Raw genomic sequence first — 15,423 nt, forward strand, 5'->3', positions numbered from 1 at the left:
CATGTTCACTCGGTTAAAATCCTTTCTCTCTGCTCCGCGCTCACTGTCTTAAGTGCACTGAATTGGTTCACAGAGAACATAACGTCTCGTACCTCCGTTCAGGAATCTCACTCCCTCACCTGCTCCCTCCCTCGCAGTCTAGCGAGTTGACTCCATGCGCACGCACGCACATACACACAGCTCCTTCGTTAAACTGCGCATTTTAAACGGCTTTGAATGAGACGGCCACTGTTTAATTCGCCGTCTCATTCAAAATTTGAACGTCCAAATGACGGCAGGACGGCTGCCTAAAAACTATGAATTGAAAGGAAAAACAAAGACTTAAATACTACTAAATTAGTTGTTAATGATTTCAATCGTCAACATAGTCGTGACTACCCTTACCAAAAAGTAGTACATGCAAGTATGTTTCAAGTATACTTCCAGTTTACTTTTTATATACTTATCAGTACTATTTTTTGGTAAGGTAGTCGACTAGTCGTGGCAGCCCTACTTAAAACCAAAACGCATCCACAGCAGTGCCGTGGTACGTGGCTTTGGAACCTGAACCTCCTCACGCTCCGTGTTATTATTCGAGCCTCGCTAACCATCTGACCAAGACGAGAGGAAACAGAGTGATGAGACAGAGAGGCTGCGTGTGGCTGCTGCTGCACAATGACTGTCAGATTCGGAGTCGTTTTATACAACTTGTGGATAAAATAAGTAATTCACGGTAATCGTGATTATGAAAAGTATTTGCGAATATGAAAATAATCGTGATTGGCGAATATTGTAATAATTGTGACTGCCCTATTCCCATCCGTCGATGCATTTCCAACGCATCTGACGCATTCGACGTGTACGTCAGACGCGTCGCTTTGGAAGCGGCAAGGGGGGCAGAGAATGCTACTGTCACACTCTGGCTGTTTCCACAAACCTGAAAAAAGTTCAGCGATCGCCATCTTGAATTTGGGTCACCTGAACCACGAAAAAGCTTTAAAAAACAGCAGTAGAACGATTCTCCCATCACCTTGCTGGGAGCTTTATTCCAGCTACTTTTCGGAGTGACGCCGACCGAGGGAGGACTGACGACTTGGTGGTATATCGATCGAACCGCGACAGCGGGCTGACCCACACGGAGAAGCCGGCCTTCAGGCATCATCACTGAGCAGAGTGGGCAGGCAGCCGGGGTGATGGAGCAAACCCACTCAGTCCGAAATCTCCAACTTTTGGGATATGTGAAGTCCCAGTTTGGCCCAACGGAGTTTAGTTCTGCAGCTTTACCGAGGTGAGGAATAATGTAATTTACTGAACTGCTGTGAAGGTTTAATGATCACTAACGTTAGCATAAGCCTTTTAGCACAGTTATCTGAGTGAACAGCATTAATTTGTAAATGGTTCAGTCTTATTTATTTTTACCAATAAAGCTACAGCTACAGATATGTGCGTTGGAGTAAAAGCACATATCGTGTGGTCATTCATGCATACACCACAAAAAGCTCATCTTTAAATAACTATTTTTTCGGGCGTTTTTTTTCCCATCGTTTTTACCTTTTTTTTTTTTTTCCTTTTTATATATAAACTGTTCAGTGTTTCTTTATATTTAAATAAATATTTTATTTGTCCCATCAGGAACATTTGCGGTGCAGACAACCAACTTCCTGATGACGGAACACCACGAAGTCCAGTCGAAAGAAAACATCTCTGCTCTTCAAAATAGGTCAAAAGTTTCTTCAGCAACACCACCAGAGTTCAAAGCTGCAGAAGAGACCTTCATCTGGTCCCGAGAATCCAGCATAACATCACCTGCTTCTAAATAAAAGGCTCTTTCAACAGCAACTATTTTATTATTTTTTAAAAAGATGTTTCATTTTATATTTTAACAATGAATGAACGGATCATTAAAAATGTCCACAAATCAAAGTCAAAAGACATCTGCACAGGTAGAAGCTCTCCACTTATTGTGCTCAAATTCATATTTTAGAAATGACTGTCCTGATAACAACATTAAAGGCAATTATATATTTTGGCAAAATTACAAGTTGAAATTACTATAAAAAAAATTCATCACGAGGTTTATGTCACAGAAATCCTACTTTACAATCACACTGCAGTCATTGTTAAATTATTTCCTGTTATATTTATAATAAACATTTGTATTTATTTAGAGTGTCTGTTTTTCTGGTTGAAATGAGATATAAATAATCTCCCAGATTTTAAAAAATGTACAAATTTCCATGTTATTTTGTCTAAAAATAAATGTCCGAGGTTCCTTATGTTAAACAAGAAATTATCTAATCTGAAATAACAGGTGGTTTTAATTTAAGATGAAAGAATTTTAAAGAACCATTTATTGATTTATTTAGCTATTTTAATTACAAGTGTTCTAAACTTTTTTTTTAACAGTAATCAAATTCTGAGGTAACAAACAACAACAAAAAAACATTTTCCAAGGATTTTTCTTCAGAAAACTACTCTATAAATGAGCAGTCCTGTGACACGTTTCTGTTTTGTACAGATCAGTGGTTTCTGCACGGATCTGTTTTGTACAAATCTGTGGTTTCTACACCGATCCATTTTGTAGAGATCAGTGGTTTCTGCCACTAGTCTTCCATGTTTTGGCCCGACGCATCGTTCCTATTGGACAACGCGAAGGTACGTCACAGCTCAGAGTGTCGAAAGCTGGACTGGATTGAACTTTGTCCGCGTCAGCCTGCCGACAAGCGTGCTCCTGTTAGAAGTGTCTGTTTAGCTCGGCTTTTGACGCAACGCTTCTGACGCATCTAAAAAGCAACGCGTCTCATTGAAAATAATGCTTTTTAGACCGTTTTGAGACATTTGACGCGTCTGACATATTCAGTGTGAAAGTCCCATGACTGTCTAAGACATGGGCGTAGGCAGCTGGGCAAGCAGTGGAAGGAGCCACCCCAACCCCCTTAGAGAGTAAAGATCCACTTGTGAAGACATGACAATTTTGCACATACTACTACTATGAATAATAATAATAATAATACAATAACATGCTTTTGGAGGATGCTATGCATTTTCAGAGGCCTGACGTTCATGACCAGTCGCCCAAAATGACAGATATTCGCCCGAGTTAGACGAGGACGAATATCTGTCATTGCGGGCGACGGCATGGACGGAGGGACTGAGAAAATGCATACCGCCCTCCAAAAGCATGTATATGCATTATTATCACTTTTTACTGAGATACACAACACGTAACTCGTACATAAAAAGTTGGTGTCGGCTGGTGCGCGTTGCTCTCCAAATTCGGCATTGTGTCCTCATCAAGCTGGCTGCTTTAGCTGCTGTTCATTGTCGTACTATCCATGAGAAAATCATCCAGAATATCCATATTAGGACCAACACACACTTCTCACCTTTTTAGTTTTTTTTTTCCCTCTGCAGACAGTTCTTGGCTAGCGACGTCATTTGTTTACGCACAGTGGGCGGGTATAGCCAGGTAGCATCGACGTAAATCTACGCTACCGGCCTAGCAACGCCTCGGTAAAGTGATAATAATAATACTAAATATATTTTTAACAATGTTCTCCCCGTGTTTGTGTGGGTTCCCTCCAGGTGCTCCAGCTTCCTCCCACATTCAAAAGAGGTTTGGTGAATTGGGAACTTTGTGGGTGTGAAGGTGTTTGTCTGTTTATATGTGGCCTTGCGATAGACTGGCATCTTATCCAGGGTGTACCCTGCCTCTCGCCCTATGAATGCTGGGATATTCTCCAGCTGACCTTCCAACCCTTAACTGAAGTAAGCGGGTATAGGAAATGGATGGTGGTGGGAATGGAGGTAGGACTCAAAACCCATGACCTTCTTGCTGTAACAGTGCCTACCACTAAGGCATGGTGCTGCCAAACATGCACAATGGATTGATTTTTAATGTGCTTACAATATGTTTCTGTGCAAATGCAATATCAAGAAAAATGCACGTACTGGATTAGGACTTTGTGTCAGCAGATACTCAATAGCATGTATATATGTTTACATTATTTGGCTAAATTACCTTACTTGCTGCATGGCAAGTAAACCAATTCAACCAAATCATCTTGGCGTATAATCAAATAACAGCCATCCTATGTAGCATGGCTAAAGAAGTTTTGCAGAAATTTTCAGACGACACTGCTATTGTGGGATGTGTGCGAGAGGGACAGGAAAGAGAGTACAGGGACCTGATACAGGACTTTGTGGAGTGGTGCAAATCAAACCATCAAATGCTGGGAACAGAGCTGGAGACACTAACATCAGTGGTTGAAACCGCATCACACCTCACCCCTCTGTACTCCCGGTCCGGTGCCGCCTCCTGCCCGTATCATCGACGGGGAGCCAGCTTGGGAGTTGAGGGGGGGGGTCCTGTTGTGTGGGCCGCCAGAAGAGGAGGTACTGCTGGCCCACCACCAGAGGGCGCCCTGCCTGAAGTGCGGGTTTCAGGCACGAGGGGGCGCTGCCGCCTTACAGGAACAGCCGAGGTGACAGCTGTCACTCATCAACTATGACAGCTGTCACCAATCATCTGCACTTCACCCTGGATAAAAGCAGGATGACACCTCCACCACGTCGCCGAGATATCGACTTCTTTGAGAAGTAACTTTCTCTGCCTGTGTTGATTGATTCCAAGAGCTATTGTGTTGCAGCTGTCTACTCAGAGGACCGGCGTGGGTCGCGACTGTTTCGTCCTACTTCCCACCAGATAAGTACTGAGACAGGAGCTGCACGAGTGTGTGTTGAGGGAGGTGGAATTCCCACCGTTATTGTTACGGGGTGTATACACACCCACACTTGACTGTCTTTGTTCTCCGCCAGCAGTACCAGATCCGACACGCTGAGATGGTGGCCACCTGGGGACTTCGGGATTTGGCGGCTCCAGTATCCTTCGGGTTCGGTGGCGGTGGAAATCGTGTGGTTCCGGTTCATCTCCAGACGGACGTCTCCTATCGTCGAGCCTGCCCACACGACACCTTCATTCATTGACTTGTATCTATTCTATAATCTGCTGTGTGTGGTTGTGACATTCACAACAGTAAAGTGTTCACATTTAACTTCCTCTATTGTCCGTTCATTTACGCCCCCTGTTGTGGGTCCGTGTCACTACACTTTCCCAACATGCTGAGCGCCATGCAAGAGAGACGAGGAAATTCATGATGCAGTTTTTTCAGTGGGGGCAAATGCCCATTCCTCAAGGTACTCAGTTCAATTATGGTCCATATCCATCTAGCTACCTTGAGCATCTTGAGGGGCCCCCCGCTCCAAGTGCCTCAGCTGTCACAGCACTCACAGCACTCTTTCCCCCTTTAATAAGCTCCTTGTTTTGATATACAAGAAATATTTGTTTCTTCGCACTTTACTTTTATTCAACTTTATTACAAAAACACAAGAAACATTTACTTTTGTCCAAAACGTTTATTTTGGATGAGATTGTTCATTTGTTGTCCTTAAACTCAGGATTTTTTTATTGTCTTTGTTAAACTATGCAGAAAAAATTAAACTGGAAAGTTCATTTGTAATGCTAAAAAAGAGTTAGCAACATAAGCACTTTTTTCATTTACTTGAAGAACGTAATGGAACTGTTGCAGCCACTGTGTTGCAGTGTGGTAAATGTTTACATTTTGAAATATTTTGAATATTTTAACATTTTTGGCATGTGTTTGAGCTGGATATTTTGGGTTTTTTTTTTTTTTTTTATGACAATTGATTAATAAAGACCTCTAAAGCCATGCGGGTGTGTTCTCCATTATTTTCTTGTGGTATTTGTGTGTCATCATTAATTTCTCCCTGTGGCTGCTCAAATGTTTCACAGCTGTCTGTGTGTGGTGGAGTGTTGCATTGCAGCTTGAGGTTCTCGCAGAAGTTGTGTAGGACAATGCATGCTGTAACTATATTTTAGATTGCAGGTTTTTGAGTCGTTACTCTTCATCAGAGTTCGCCACCTCCCCTTGAGGCGTCCAAATGCATGTTCAACATGTATGCGTGCCCGACTCAGGTGCTCATTGAAGCATCATTGCGATGGTGTTGCTGCGCCCTCTGGGTAAGGCTTCATCATGGTCTCAGACAAACTGTATGCAGAATCAGCCACAATCACAACTGGAATCTCAACCCCATTAATCATCCTTTTCAGGTTTGGGAAAAAGGTTCCATTTTCCAACTTGTTGTAAAGGTGGGAACATTCAAAAACAAAAGAATCATGGCATTTCCCTGGCCATCCAAAATCAAAATCAAGGAATCTGTAGTTGGAGTCCACAAGCCCTTGAAGTAGCACACTGTACCAACCTTTGCGGTTGTAATAGTCTGTGTGATATGCAGAAGGTGCGATGACTGGTATATGTGTGCCATCTAGGGCACCTCCACACATTGGGAATCCAGACTTTCTTTCAAACCCATCAATAATGGCCTGCATGTCTGCCTCATTTCTTGGCCTTATGACATATTTTTTCTTAATTTGGCAAAGTGCCTTGCACACCTCCCAAAATATGTCACATGCTGTGCTGATGCCAACTCCAAATAAATATGCAACATCATGAAATTCAACATTGCTTGCCAATTATAAAGTGTAATCCCAACTCTTTTGTCAAGAGGTACAGGATTCTTCATGACAGTGTTTTGTGGGCGTATGAGAGGGGAGAGGTCATTGCACAAACAATAAAAAGATGTTTTTGGCATCCTGAAATTAAGGTACCAGCCATCATCATCAAAATGTTGTACTGCTGTTTCCCAAAAGTTGTTTCTCAACATTCTGGTGGATGCCGGTGGGGCAGGGAATAAGGCATCGGCTGAGGAAGAAATAATAAATTAGTATGTTAAATATAGTCTAATGAGGATCACAATACACTATAAAATAAAAGGCCTTTGAAGTCTTTTCACTGGTCTTAGGCGTATGCATTCATGACTAGTTAAAAAAGTCGGACAATTTTGACTGCCCACAAAACCGAATGCTTCTTCAGGCGCCCCCATATTCTTAAAAGTGCGGCAAAGTATTTTAAAACAGGATGTGACAAAATATTACCTACATTTTTACTGAGGGTCGCATTCGCACGGGATTAATATTACCTACGGTAGTTTCTCCTGACCGTTTTACAGAAGGTAAAAGTCGCTGTAAAGTTTACTGACATACTCCGTGTTTTTTACTGACACGGTGCGTTCGGACGGGACTAAATTCCCTGGTAATAATTACTTTACCCCGCGTCACCACATAAAACTAATCCCGTCCGAATAGGGCTTAAGGCTGAAACGATTAGTCGAGCAACTCGAATAATTCGATTACAAAAAATGTTCAAGGCAAATTCTGTAACTCGAAGCTTCGTTTAACGTTGTAGTACATATGCCAGGCCTGTGTGTGGCACTGCAACATTCCCAGAAGAAAAAAAAAAAAAAAACAGAAGAAGGCTAGAGCATAACAGCTAATCAAATTAGCAATGATAGCTACCGCTTTTCAACACACACACATAGTAAATGAAGCCTTTTAAGAGAAAGATGGTCCACACTGATTATCTGAAATAGACTTACTTCGCATTTAAAGTGAAGCAGTGTGTTTGTCTTTTAAAAAACACACTACATGGGGAGAGACTATTGACCCGGCGGCCAGCTGCTGTCCACTCTTTCTTCAGAATCAGAAAAGTTTTATTGCCATATGAGTGAACAAGTTCACGACATTAGGAAATTGCTGCGGTACTTGGTGCTAACATAAAAAAAAAAAAGAGCAGTAAAACAAGTAATAATAATGAAACTTTAGACTATAACAATGTTACAAAATGTACAGAATGTACGAGCTAAGATAAATAAATGGTGATGATAAATGGTGATAAATGGTGGTGATAGCAACAATGTAGAGTTCTAAAGGTTCTTGTTTAGGAAACTAACAGCAGAGGGGAAAAAACTGTTCTTATGGCGGGAGGTTCTGGTCTGAAGGGACCGTAGCCTCCTGCCTGAGGGGAGGAGGTCAAAAAGGCTATATCCAGGGTGAGAAGGATCGGCTCTGATCCGACCTGAACGCCCCAGTGTCCTGGAGATGTACAGGTCCGGAAGAGATGGAAGGTTGCAGCCAATCACTTTCACTTCTGTGTTTTCCTGTGTTTTCCTCGGACTCGTACTGAGTGTTTCGCTTTTTAATTTTCACTTTTTTGGGCAACACACAACTATTCACAAACAGAGTAACTTAAATAAAATAACAATTAAAAAAACTGACTGCGAGGCTTGCATGTTCAACCTCAGCTGAAATGCATCTGCTGAATGAAAGAGGGATAAAAAAAAATAAAAGTCACGCAGGGACCCAGTCCACCAACCTTTATTAAAAAAAGAAGAAGAAAAAAAAACCTTTAAAATGTTAAATTTTACAAGTTGGAGAAAACAAAATAGAAAGCCACATCCCGTCACCATTTCAGCAAAATGTCAAAACTATGGAGCAGCGACATTGTGCCACTGCTTAGGGAGAGCCCTGGACTATTGATGTTGTTTAAAAACGCACTTTAAAAAGTACTTTTATCAAATTACTCAATTAATCGCCAGGATAATCGATAGAATACTCGATTACTAAAATAATTGATAGCTGCAGCCCTACATGAGACTTGAGAGCTCTGTCTACCCCAGCAGTCATAGGGTATGAGACGGGGAATACCCTACACAGTGTGTCAGTCTATCACATGGCTTAACAATTGCAGTAAACAAAATATCTTCATTTTTGTGATACATAATATGATGAAATAAAATGTTCCTTTGTATGCCGTAGATTATTTAACGTTGCCCAACCGTCAGGTTAGGGCATCTTAACTGGGTGTGCCTGTCTCCATGTGTAACACAAAAGTTATAGATGCAGTTAACATTAGGAGCTACAAATACAGAAAGTCAGTTATGACCTAATGGTGCCATGTTTCAGAGAAATGGCTTTAATAATTAAGTTACCTCATCAAATAAGATCTTGTTGTTTTTCATCTTCTGAGGTGAGCTTTTCCATGTTGTCCCAAAGAAGTGCTGGTGACTCTTGTCAAACAGTGTTACTCGCAGCTGGTAGTTCACATCTTTTCCCCCCACTGACGTATCCTATAACAGCAATGGGAAAATACAAGCAAAGGAAAATTCACAGTAAGACCCACAAGCCCAACCTTCACTTGAATATAAATTGGTATCAATATCAAGTCAAGTCTGGGAGCATGCACTGATGCTGCTCGTTGCTACATCCACCACATCACGGAACTGCCTTGGGTCCTGAAGTGTTGACCATCAATATACAGTACACAAATTTATTTCATCATAATCAGTTTTTACTTATTCCATCCATCCATCCATCCATCCATTTTCTTCTGCTTTATCCGGAGTCAGGTTGGGGGCAGCAGCTCAAGCAAAGCCGCCCAGACCTCCTGATCCACACACACCTCCCCCAGCTCCTCCGGGGGAACCCCAAGGCGTTCCCAAGCCAGTCGAGAGATGTAGTCCCTCCAGAGTCCTGGGACTTCCCCGGGGCCTCCTCCTGATGGGATGTGCCCGGAACACCTCTCCAGCGAGGCATCCAGGGGGCATTCGGAAAAGATGCCCGAGCCACCTCAACTGGCTCCTTTCGACATGGAGGAGCAGCGGCTCGACTCCGAGCTCCTCCCAAGTGACCGAGCTCCTCGCCCTATCTCTAAGGGAGCACCCAGCCAACCTGCGGAGGAAACTCATCTCGGCCGCTTGTACTCGCGATCTTGTTCTTTCGGTCATGAGCTAAATCTCATGAGCTAAAGCTCATGACCATAGGTGAGGATCGGAACGTAGATCGATCAGTAAATCGAGAGCTTTGTTTTTACTTCTTCCATTTATCTTAAAGAACAAATGTAGAGTGACCAATTTGCGGGAAACAATTTCATATGGCAAAGAAGTGTTACGATGTTTGGTAACTTATTTCTAGATACAATTTACAGGGGGATGCTTACATGTTTGCAGATTATCTCAAGCTCTACTTTAACATAGAAAAAACCTCATCTGAAAAGAAAACGTACGAGGTCTATTAGAAAAGTATCCGACCTTATTATTTTTTTCAAAAACCATATGGATTTGAATCACGTGTGATTGCGTCAGACAAGCTTGAACCTTTGTGCGCATGCGTGAGTTTTTTCACGCCTGTCGGTTGCATCATTACTGGAGCGAGACAAAACCACCTCCGTTTTGGTCTCACAAGACGGCTTTGAGATGGCGTTCAGACAGCTGTCGGTGGTTTTTCCATCGAGTGATTACCCGAGAAATTGTGGATGTACCTGGACATGCCAGAACATGTACTGTGAGGCTTCATCACGGCGTTGCTTTGCGCCATGTGGCACCGCCGCGAATTCCTCCAATTCGATCCCTCTCATGGCAGGTGTCTGCCAAATTCCAGGTGACATACACGAACATCTAATACTGCTTGCGGAGCACTTAGGAAATGTGTGACACGTGCGGAATTCCTCCGCACGTCTGTCTCAATGTGCCGAAAAAGTGATGATGTCCACGTCTTTTCACAATTCCTGTGCTAGCCAGATGACATCCGGATAAAACACAGCGTCCAGTTTGGAAATGAACGGTACATTCCACTGTTACAGGAGTTTTTGTCATTTTGTCAGTTTTGTCGGAGGCTTGCGCGTCGCGGCGGTGCCGCATGGCGCAAAGCAACGCCGTGATGAAGCCTCACGGACATGTTCTGGCATGTCCAGGCACATCCACAATTTCTCGGATAATCACTCGATGGAAAAACCACCGACAGCTGTCTGAACACCATCTCAAAGCCGTCCTGTGAGACCAAAACGGAGGTGGTTTTGTCTCGCTCCAGTAGCGAATCCATCGTGACGCGCGAAGCCTCCGCTCGACTTTCCATGACAAAATCTCTTGTTAAAAGTGAAATCTGCCGGAAAATCGTTGATGTCCAGCTCTTGTGATAACCAGAGAAATTGCACACGATGGTCACGGATCCATACAGCCATCCGTTTAGAAATGAAATGGTCACTCAGCCTGTCGATGGCGGCTTCGGAGCGCGGCGCACCACCAGTCGCTCTGGGCCGTCCTTAAAGCGACAGTAACACTTCGTAATCTCTCTGAAGCCCACAAAATTTTCACCAAAAACCATCTGAATTTCTCGAATGGTGTCCACTTTGATGTCCCTCACAGTTTCTGAAAATATTTTGATCAAGCAAAGCGGCAGTCTCTGAGCCATTCCTAAACAATGAAAAAAATCGACGAGAGGGGTGGACCACTCCTCACTCAAAGCCTGCTCACAGGCGAATGACGCAACCGACAGGCAAAATAACTCATGCATGCGCACGAAGGTTCAGCTGACGCAATCACACGTGATTCAAATCCATATGGTTTTTGAGAAAAATAAAAGGTCGGATACTTTTCTAATAGACCTCGTATTGTGTGTGCATTACTGTGTGTACACCAGACTAATGGTTCCACGATAATGATAGTGGCACAGGAGACTGAGACACAAGCCATGGTCAGGATGAGTTTGCAGTATAGTCCTGAGCCTTAGATTCCAAGCACTGAATGGAAACTTTGCATTGAATGGAAACTCATGCACAATATGTGGATGTTTGAGTAGAAGACCAACATCCACAGCTAGAATAGTAAAAAATATTACTGTTACTAGTTTATAAAGGCTCCAACACAATGACAATAATAATCACAGGAAATATACATGGCTAGGCAGGGCCTGTCCATTAAACGTCAGCGAGTGAATGGTGCTATTGGACCAATTCAACTCAATTTATTTAATTTATACAGCACCAAATCACAACAAAGCTGCCTCAAGGCACGTCACACAAGTAAGGTCAAACCTTACTAACCCCTAGAGCAAGGACACAGGTGACCATGGTATGGAAAAACTCCCTCTGATGATATTGATAAATACACCTCAGGCAGACCAGACTCAGAAGGGTGACACACTTCTTTGGCCATTCTAACAGTTACACGGTTTTTACAAAGTTTTTACCAAACTGAAGAAACAGGAAACAGGACATCAGAATAGCATTAAAACAAAGTGCATTACTGAGATGAGCACACAGTCATTGGCAAGGAGTCATCCAGCATCCTGAGATGCAGGGCCAGCATCCATCCATCACATCATCATGTAGGAATACATTCCATAAGCAGAGTGCAGTGTGCTGCATCAGCTTCAGCCAAGGCATCGGTGATCAATCCAGTGCCCCTCTAGCACGCAGCTGTCAGCTATGCACAATATCATCAGTGCCTCAGACAGAGAGAAAAGAGAGGAATCAGTTGGTTGGTGTCGCTGACTGAACGGTCCCCCCTAAAACTCCCCTCTGGCTTCACTGCACTGTCATTTTGGCACATCAGCAGCAATTCACCGATTATCACCTTGTTTCTGTATAAACTGCACTTCAGTCATTATCTACCTCAGATATCTGAAGCGTTTGTACAATTATTTCCACATAAATTCAGCATTATTTCATAATAAAAGACGGGGTGCGATCAGAGCGCACATCTAACTCTGACTCTGCTGTGATTATTAACCATCAGATGACAAATAAAACCTGTTAAATCATTCTAAAGTCAGTTTTAAGCAGAAACGAGATAGTTTTAAGCAGAAACGAGGCGATAATCAGTGAATCACTGCTGATGCTCTGAAATGACGCATGCACAGTGAAGGCAGGGGGACCATTCGGTTTGCGACACCGGAAATAACTACACCTAAGGTATGAGTTAACCAACAGTAAACTGGCAGGGAAACAGCGAGGATACTAAGGTGATCACTAGAAGCCAGCCCTGAGCTTCACTAACAAACCCAGAATTTATATGAAGTGAGGCCGAATCCTGTTCCGTTGCAAATACGATGAGTTAAGGGAATAGGAAGCACAGTTCCATGCTTTACCAGTATGCTAGCCATATGTGAGGGAGAACAGAAGTCTTAAGTCAGGACTTGAATGCCTCTACAGAATCTGACTGTTTTATCTCTGCAAGGAGATCAATCCACAAAACAGGTGCATGATAAGAGAAGGTTCTGTGCCCCACAGACTTTTTTCCCCCTAGGAACACAAAGCAGTCCTGCACCCTGAGAACGGTCAACAAAGGATCAGATGGTGGAAGCTGAAGGAGGAGACTGTTGTGTGAAATTCAGCAAATGAGCAAATGAGACACGCACTGGATGGAGGAGAAGCAAATTTGGACAACTGAAAAAGTACTGCATATGTGATGAGGGAGACAGCGAGTAAGATACTGGGCATGACATCTGAACAGTGGAAGGAAAACAAGGAGACTTGGTGGTGGACCGAAGATATCCAAGAAGAATAAGGAGAAAGAGTTTGGCAAAAAAAAAAGAATTGGGATAGTCAAAGAGATGAAGAAAGTAGACAGGAGTACAAGGAGATGCAGTGTAAAGTAAAAAAAGAAGTGGAAAAAGGTAAGGAAAAGACATAGAGCAAGCTGTACATGAATTTGTACAGGAAGGAAGGAAAAAAGGACTTGTACAGATTGGCCAGAAAAGGGACAGAGCTGGAAAGGATCTGCAGCAGGTTAGGGCAATAAAAGATACACATGGTAAAGTGCTGACAAGTGAGAAGAGTGCAATGGGAAGGTGGAGGGAATTTGGAGGAGCTGATGAATGAAGAAAATGAGAGAAGTTATGGGAAAGAGTAGCAGAAGTTAAGCTTAGAAAACTGGTGAAGATCTGTGAAAAATAATGTGGTTTCATGCCGAGAAAGAGCAGTACAGATGCAATGTTTGCTCTGAGAATACTGATTGAGAAATACGAGGTCTGTTAGAAAAGTATCCAACCTTTTTATTTTTTGCAAAAACCATATGGATTTGAATCACGTGTGATTGCATCAGCCAAGCTTGAACCTTCGTGCGCATGCGTGAGTTTTTTCACGCCTGTCGGTTGCGTCATTCACCTGTGGGCAGGCTTTGTGTGAGCAGTGGTACACCCCTCTCGTCGGATTTTTATTGCGAATAAATGTCTGAACGATTTGGAGCTTTGCTGCATCAATTTTTCCAGAAACTGTGAGAGACCTCAGGTGGACACCATTTGGAAAATTCAGATGGCTTTCAGGGACGATTTTATGGGGATTACACAGATTAAGGAGTGCTCCAGCAGGTTTAAAAGACCGCCCACAGCGGCTGAGGAGCGCGGCGCACTCCGAGCGCCGATCGACAGGCTGACACCCCGCTGAAACACCAGATCATTCCAACGTGAAGGCTTTGTTGATCCGGGATGTCGTCTGACTTCCACAAAAATGGCAGAAGATGTGGACATCACGACTTTTCGGCACATTCCACTGTTACAGGAGTTTTTTTCACTGGAAAGAGAAGCGGAGGGAGCGCCACCATGACGCTCATGGCGAAGGACAAAAGTACCTCCTGTGTGGTCTCACAGAACGGCTTTTAGATGCCTTTCAGACGGCTTTCGGTGGCTTTTCAGTCATGTGACCTATCCAGAGAAATTGTGCATGAGCTGGACATGGCCAGAACATGTCCAGTGAGGCTTCATCACGGCATTGCTTTGCGCCATGCGGCTCCACCGCGTTGCACGGAATTCCTCCGCTCCTCTTTCCATGACAAAAACTCCTGTGACAGTGAAATGTGCCATTCATTTCACCACTGGACACTGTGTGATCCGGGATGTCGTCTGACTTCCACAGGAATTGCGGCAAGAAGTGGAACATCTGCACTTTTCAGCACACTGAGACAGACGTGCGGAGAATTCCGCGCGTTCGCGGTGGAGCCGCATGGTGCAACGCAACGCAATGATGAAGCCTCACAGGACATGTTCTAGCATGTCCAGCTCATGCACAATTTCTCGGATAGTCAGACGACGTCCCGGATCAACAAAGCCTTCACGTTGGAAATGATCTGGTTGTTTCAGCGGGGGTGTCAGCCTGTCGATCGGTGCTCGGAGTGCGCCGTGCTCTCAGCCGCTGTGGGCGGTCTTTAAACCGGCTGGAGCACTCCTTTAATCTGTGTAATCCCCATAAACTGTCCCTGAAAACCATCTGAATTTTTCCGAATAGTGTCCACCTGAGGTCTCTCACAGTTTCTCGGAATATTTGATGCAGCAAAGCTCCAAATCATCAGACATTTATTCGCAATAAAATCCGACGAGAGGGGTGGACCACTGCTCACACAAAGCCTGCTCACAGGCGAATGACGCACCAACAGGCGTGAAAAAACTCACGCATGCGCACAAAGGTTTCAAGCTTGGCTGATGCAATCACACGTGATTCAAATCCATAGGGTTTTTGCAAAAAACAAAAAAAAAGTTGGATACTTTTCTAACAGACCTCGTATCGAGAAGCCAGAAGTTACATTGTGTGTTTGGGGATTTAGAGAAAGCTTATGACAGGGTGCCAAAAGAGGAGTTGTGGTATTGTTATGAGGAAGTCTGGAGTGGCAGAGAAGCATGTGGAAGGTTGCGCAGGACATGTACAAGGATAGTGTAACACCGGTGAGATGCACAGTAGGAATGACAGATTCATTCAA

The 15,423-nt window shown here is 43.6% G+C and overlaps 1 protein-coding gene across 1 annotated transcript in view; it reads right to left on the reverse strand.

Annotated features, from left to right (window-relative positions):
* nphp4 (nephronophthisis 4) overlaps positions 1-15,423 on the reverse strand; it is an 804,312-nt gene that overhangs the window by 774,270 nt on the left and 14,619 nt on the right. Inside the window, exon 2 of the mRNA XM_034171910.1 lies at positions 8,887-9,024. Coding sequence (XP_034027801.1) covers positions 8,887-9,024 — 138 coding nt within the window. The remainder of the gene's footprint in view (positions 1-8,886; positions 9,025-15,423) is intronic.

This window comes from Thalassophryne amazonica, chromosome 6 (genome assembly GCF_902500255.1).
Source record: "Thalassophryne amazonica chromosome 6, fThaAma1.1, whole genome shotgun sequence".
In the NCBI taxonomy this organism is placed as follows: domain Eukaryota; kingdom Metazoa; phylum Chordata; class Actinopteri; order Batrachoidiformes; family Batrachoididae; genus Thalassophryne; species Thalassophryne amazonica.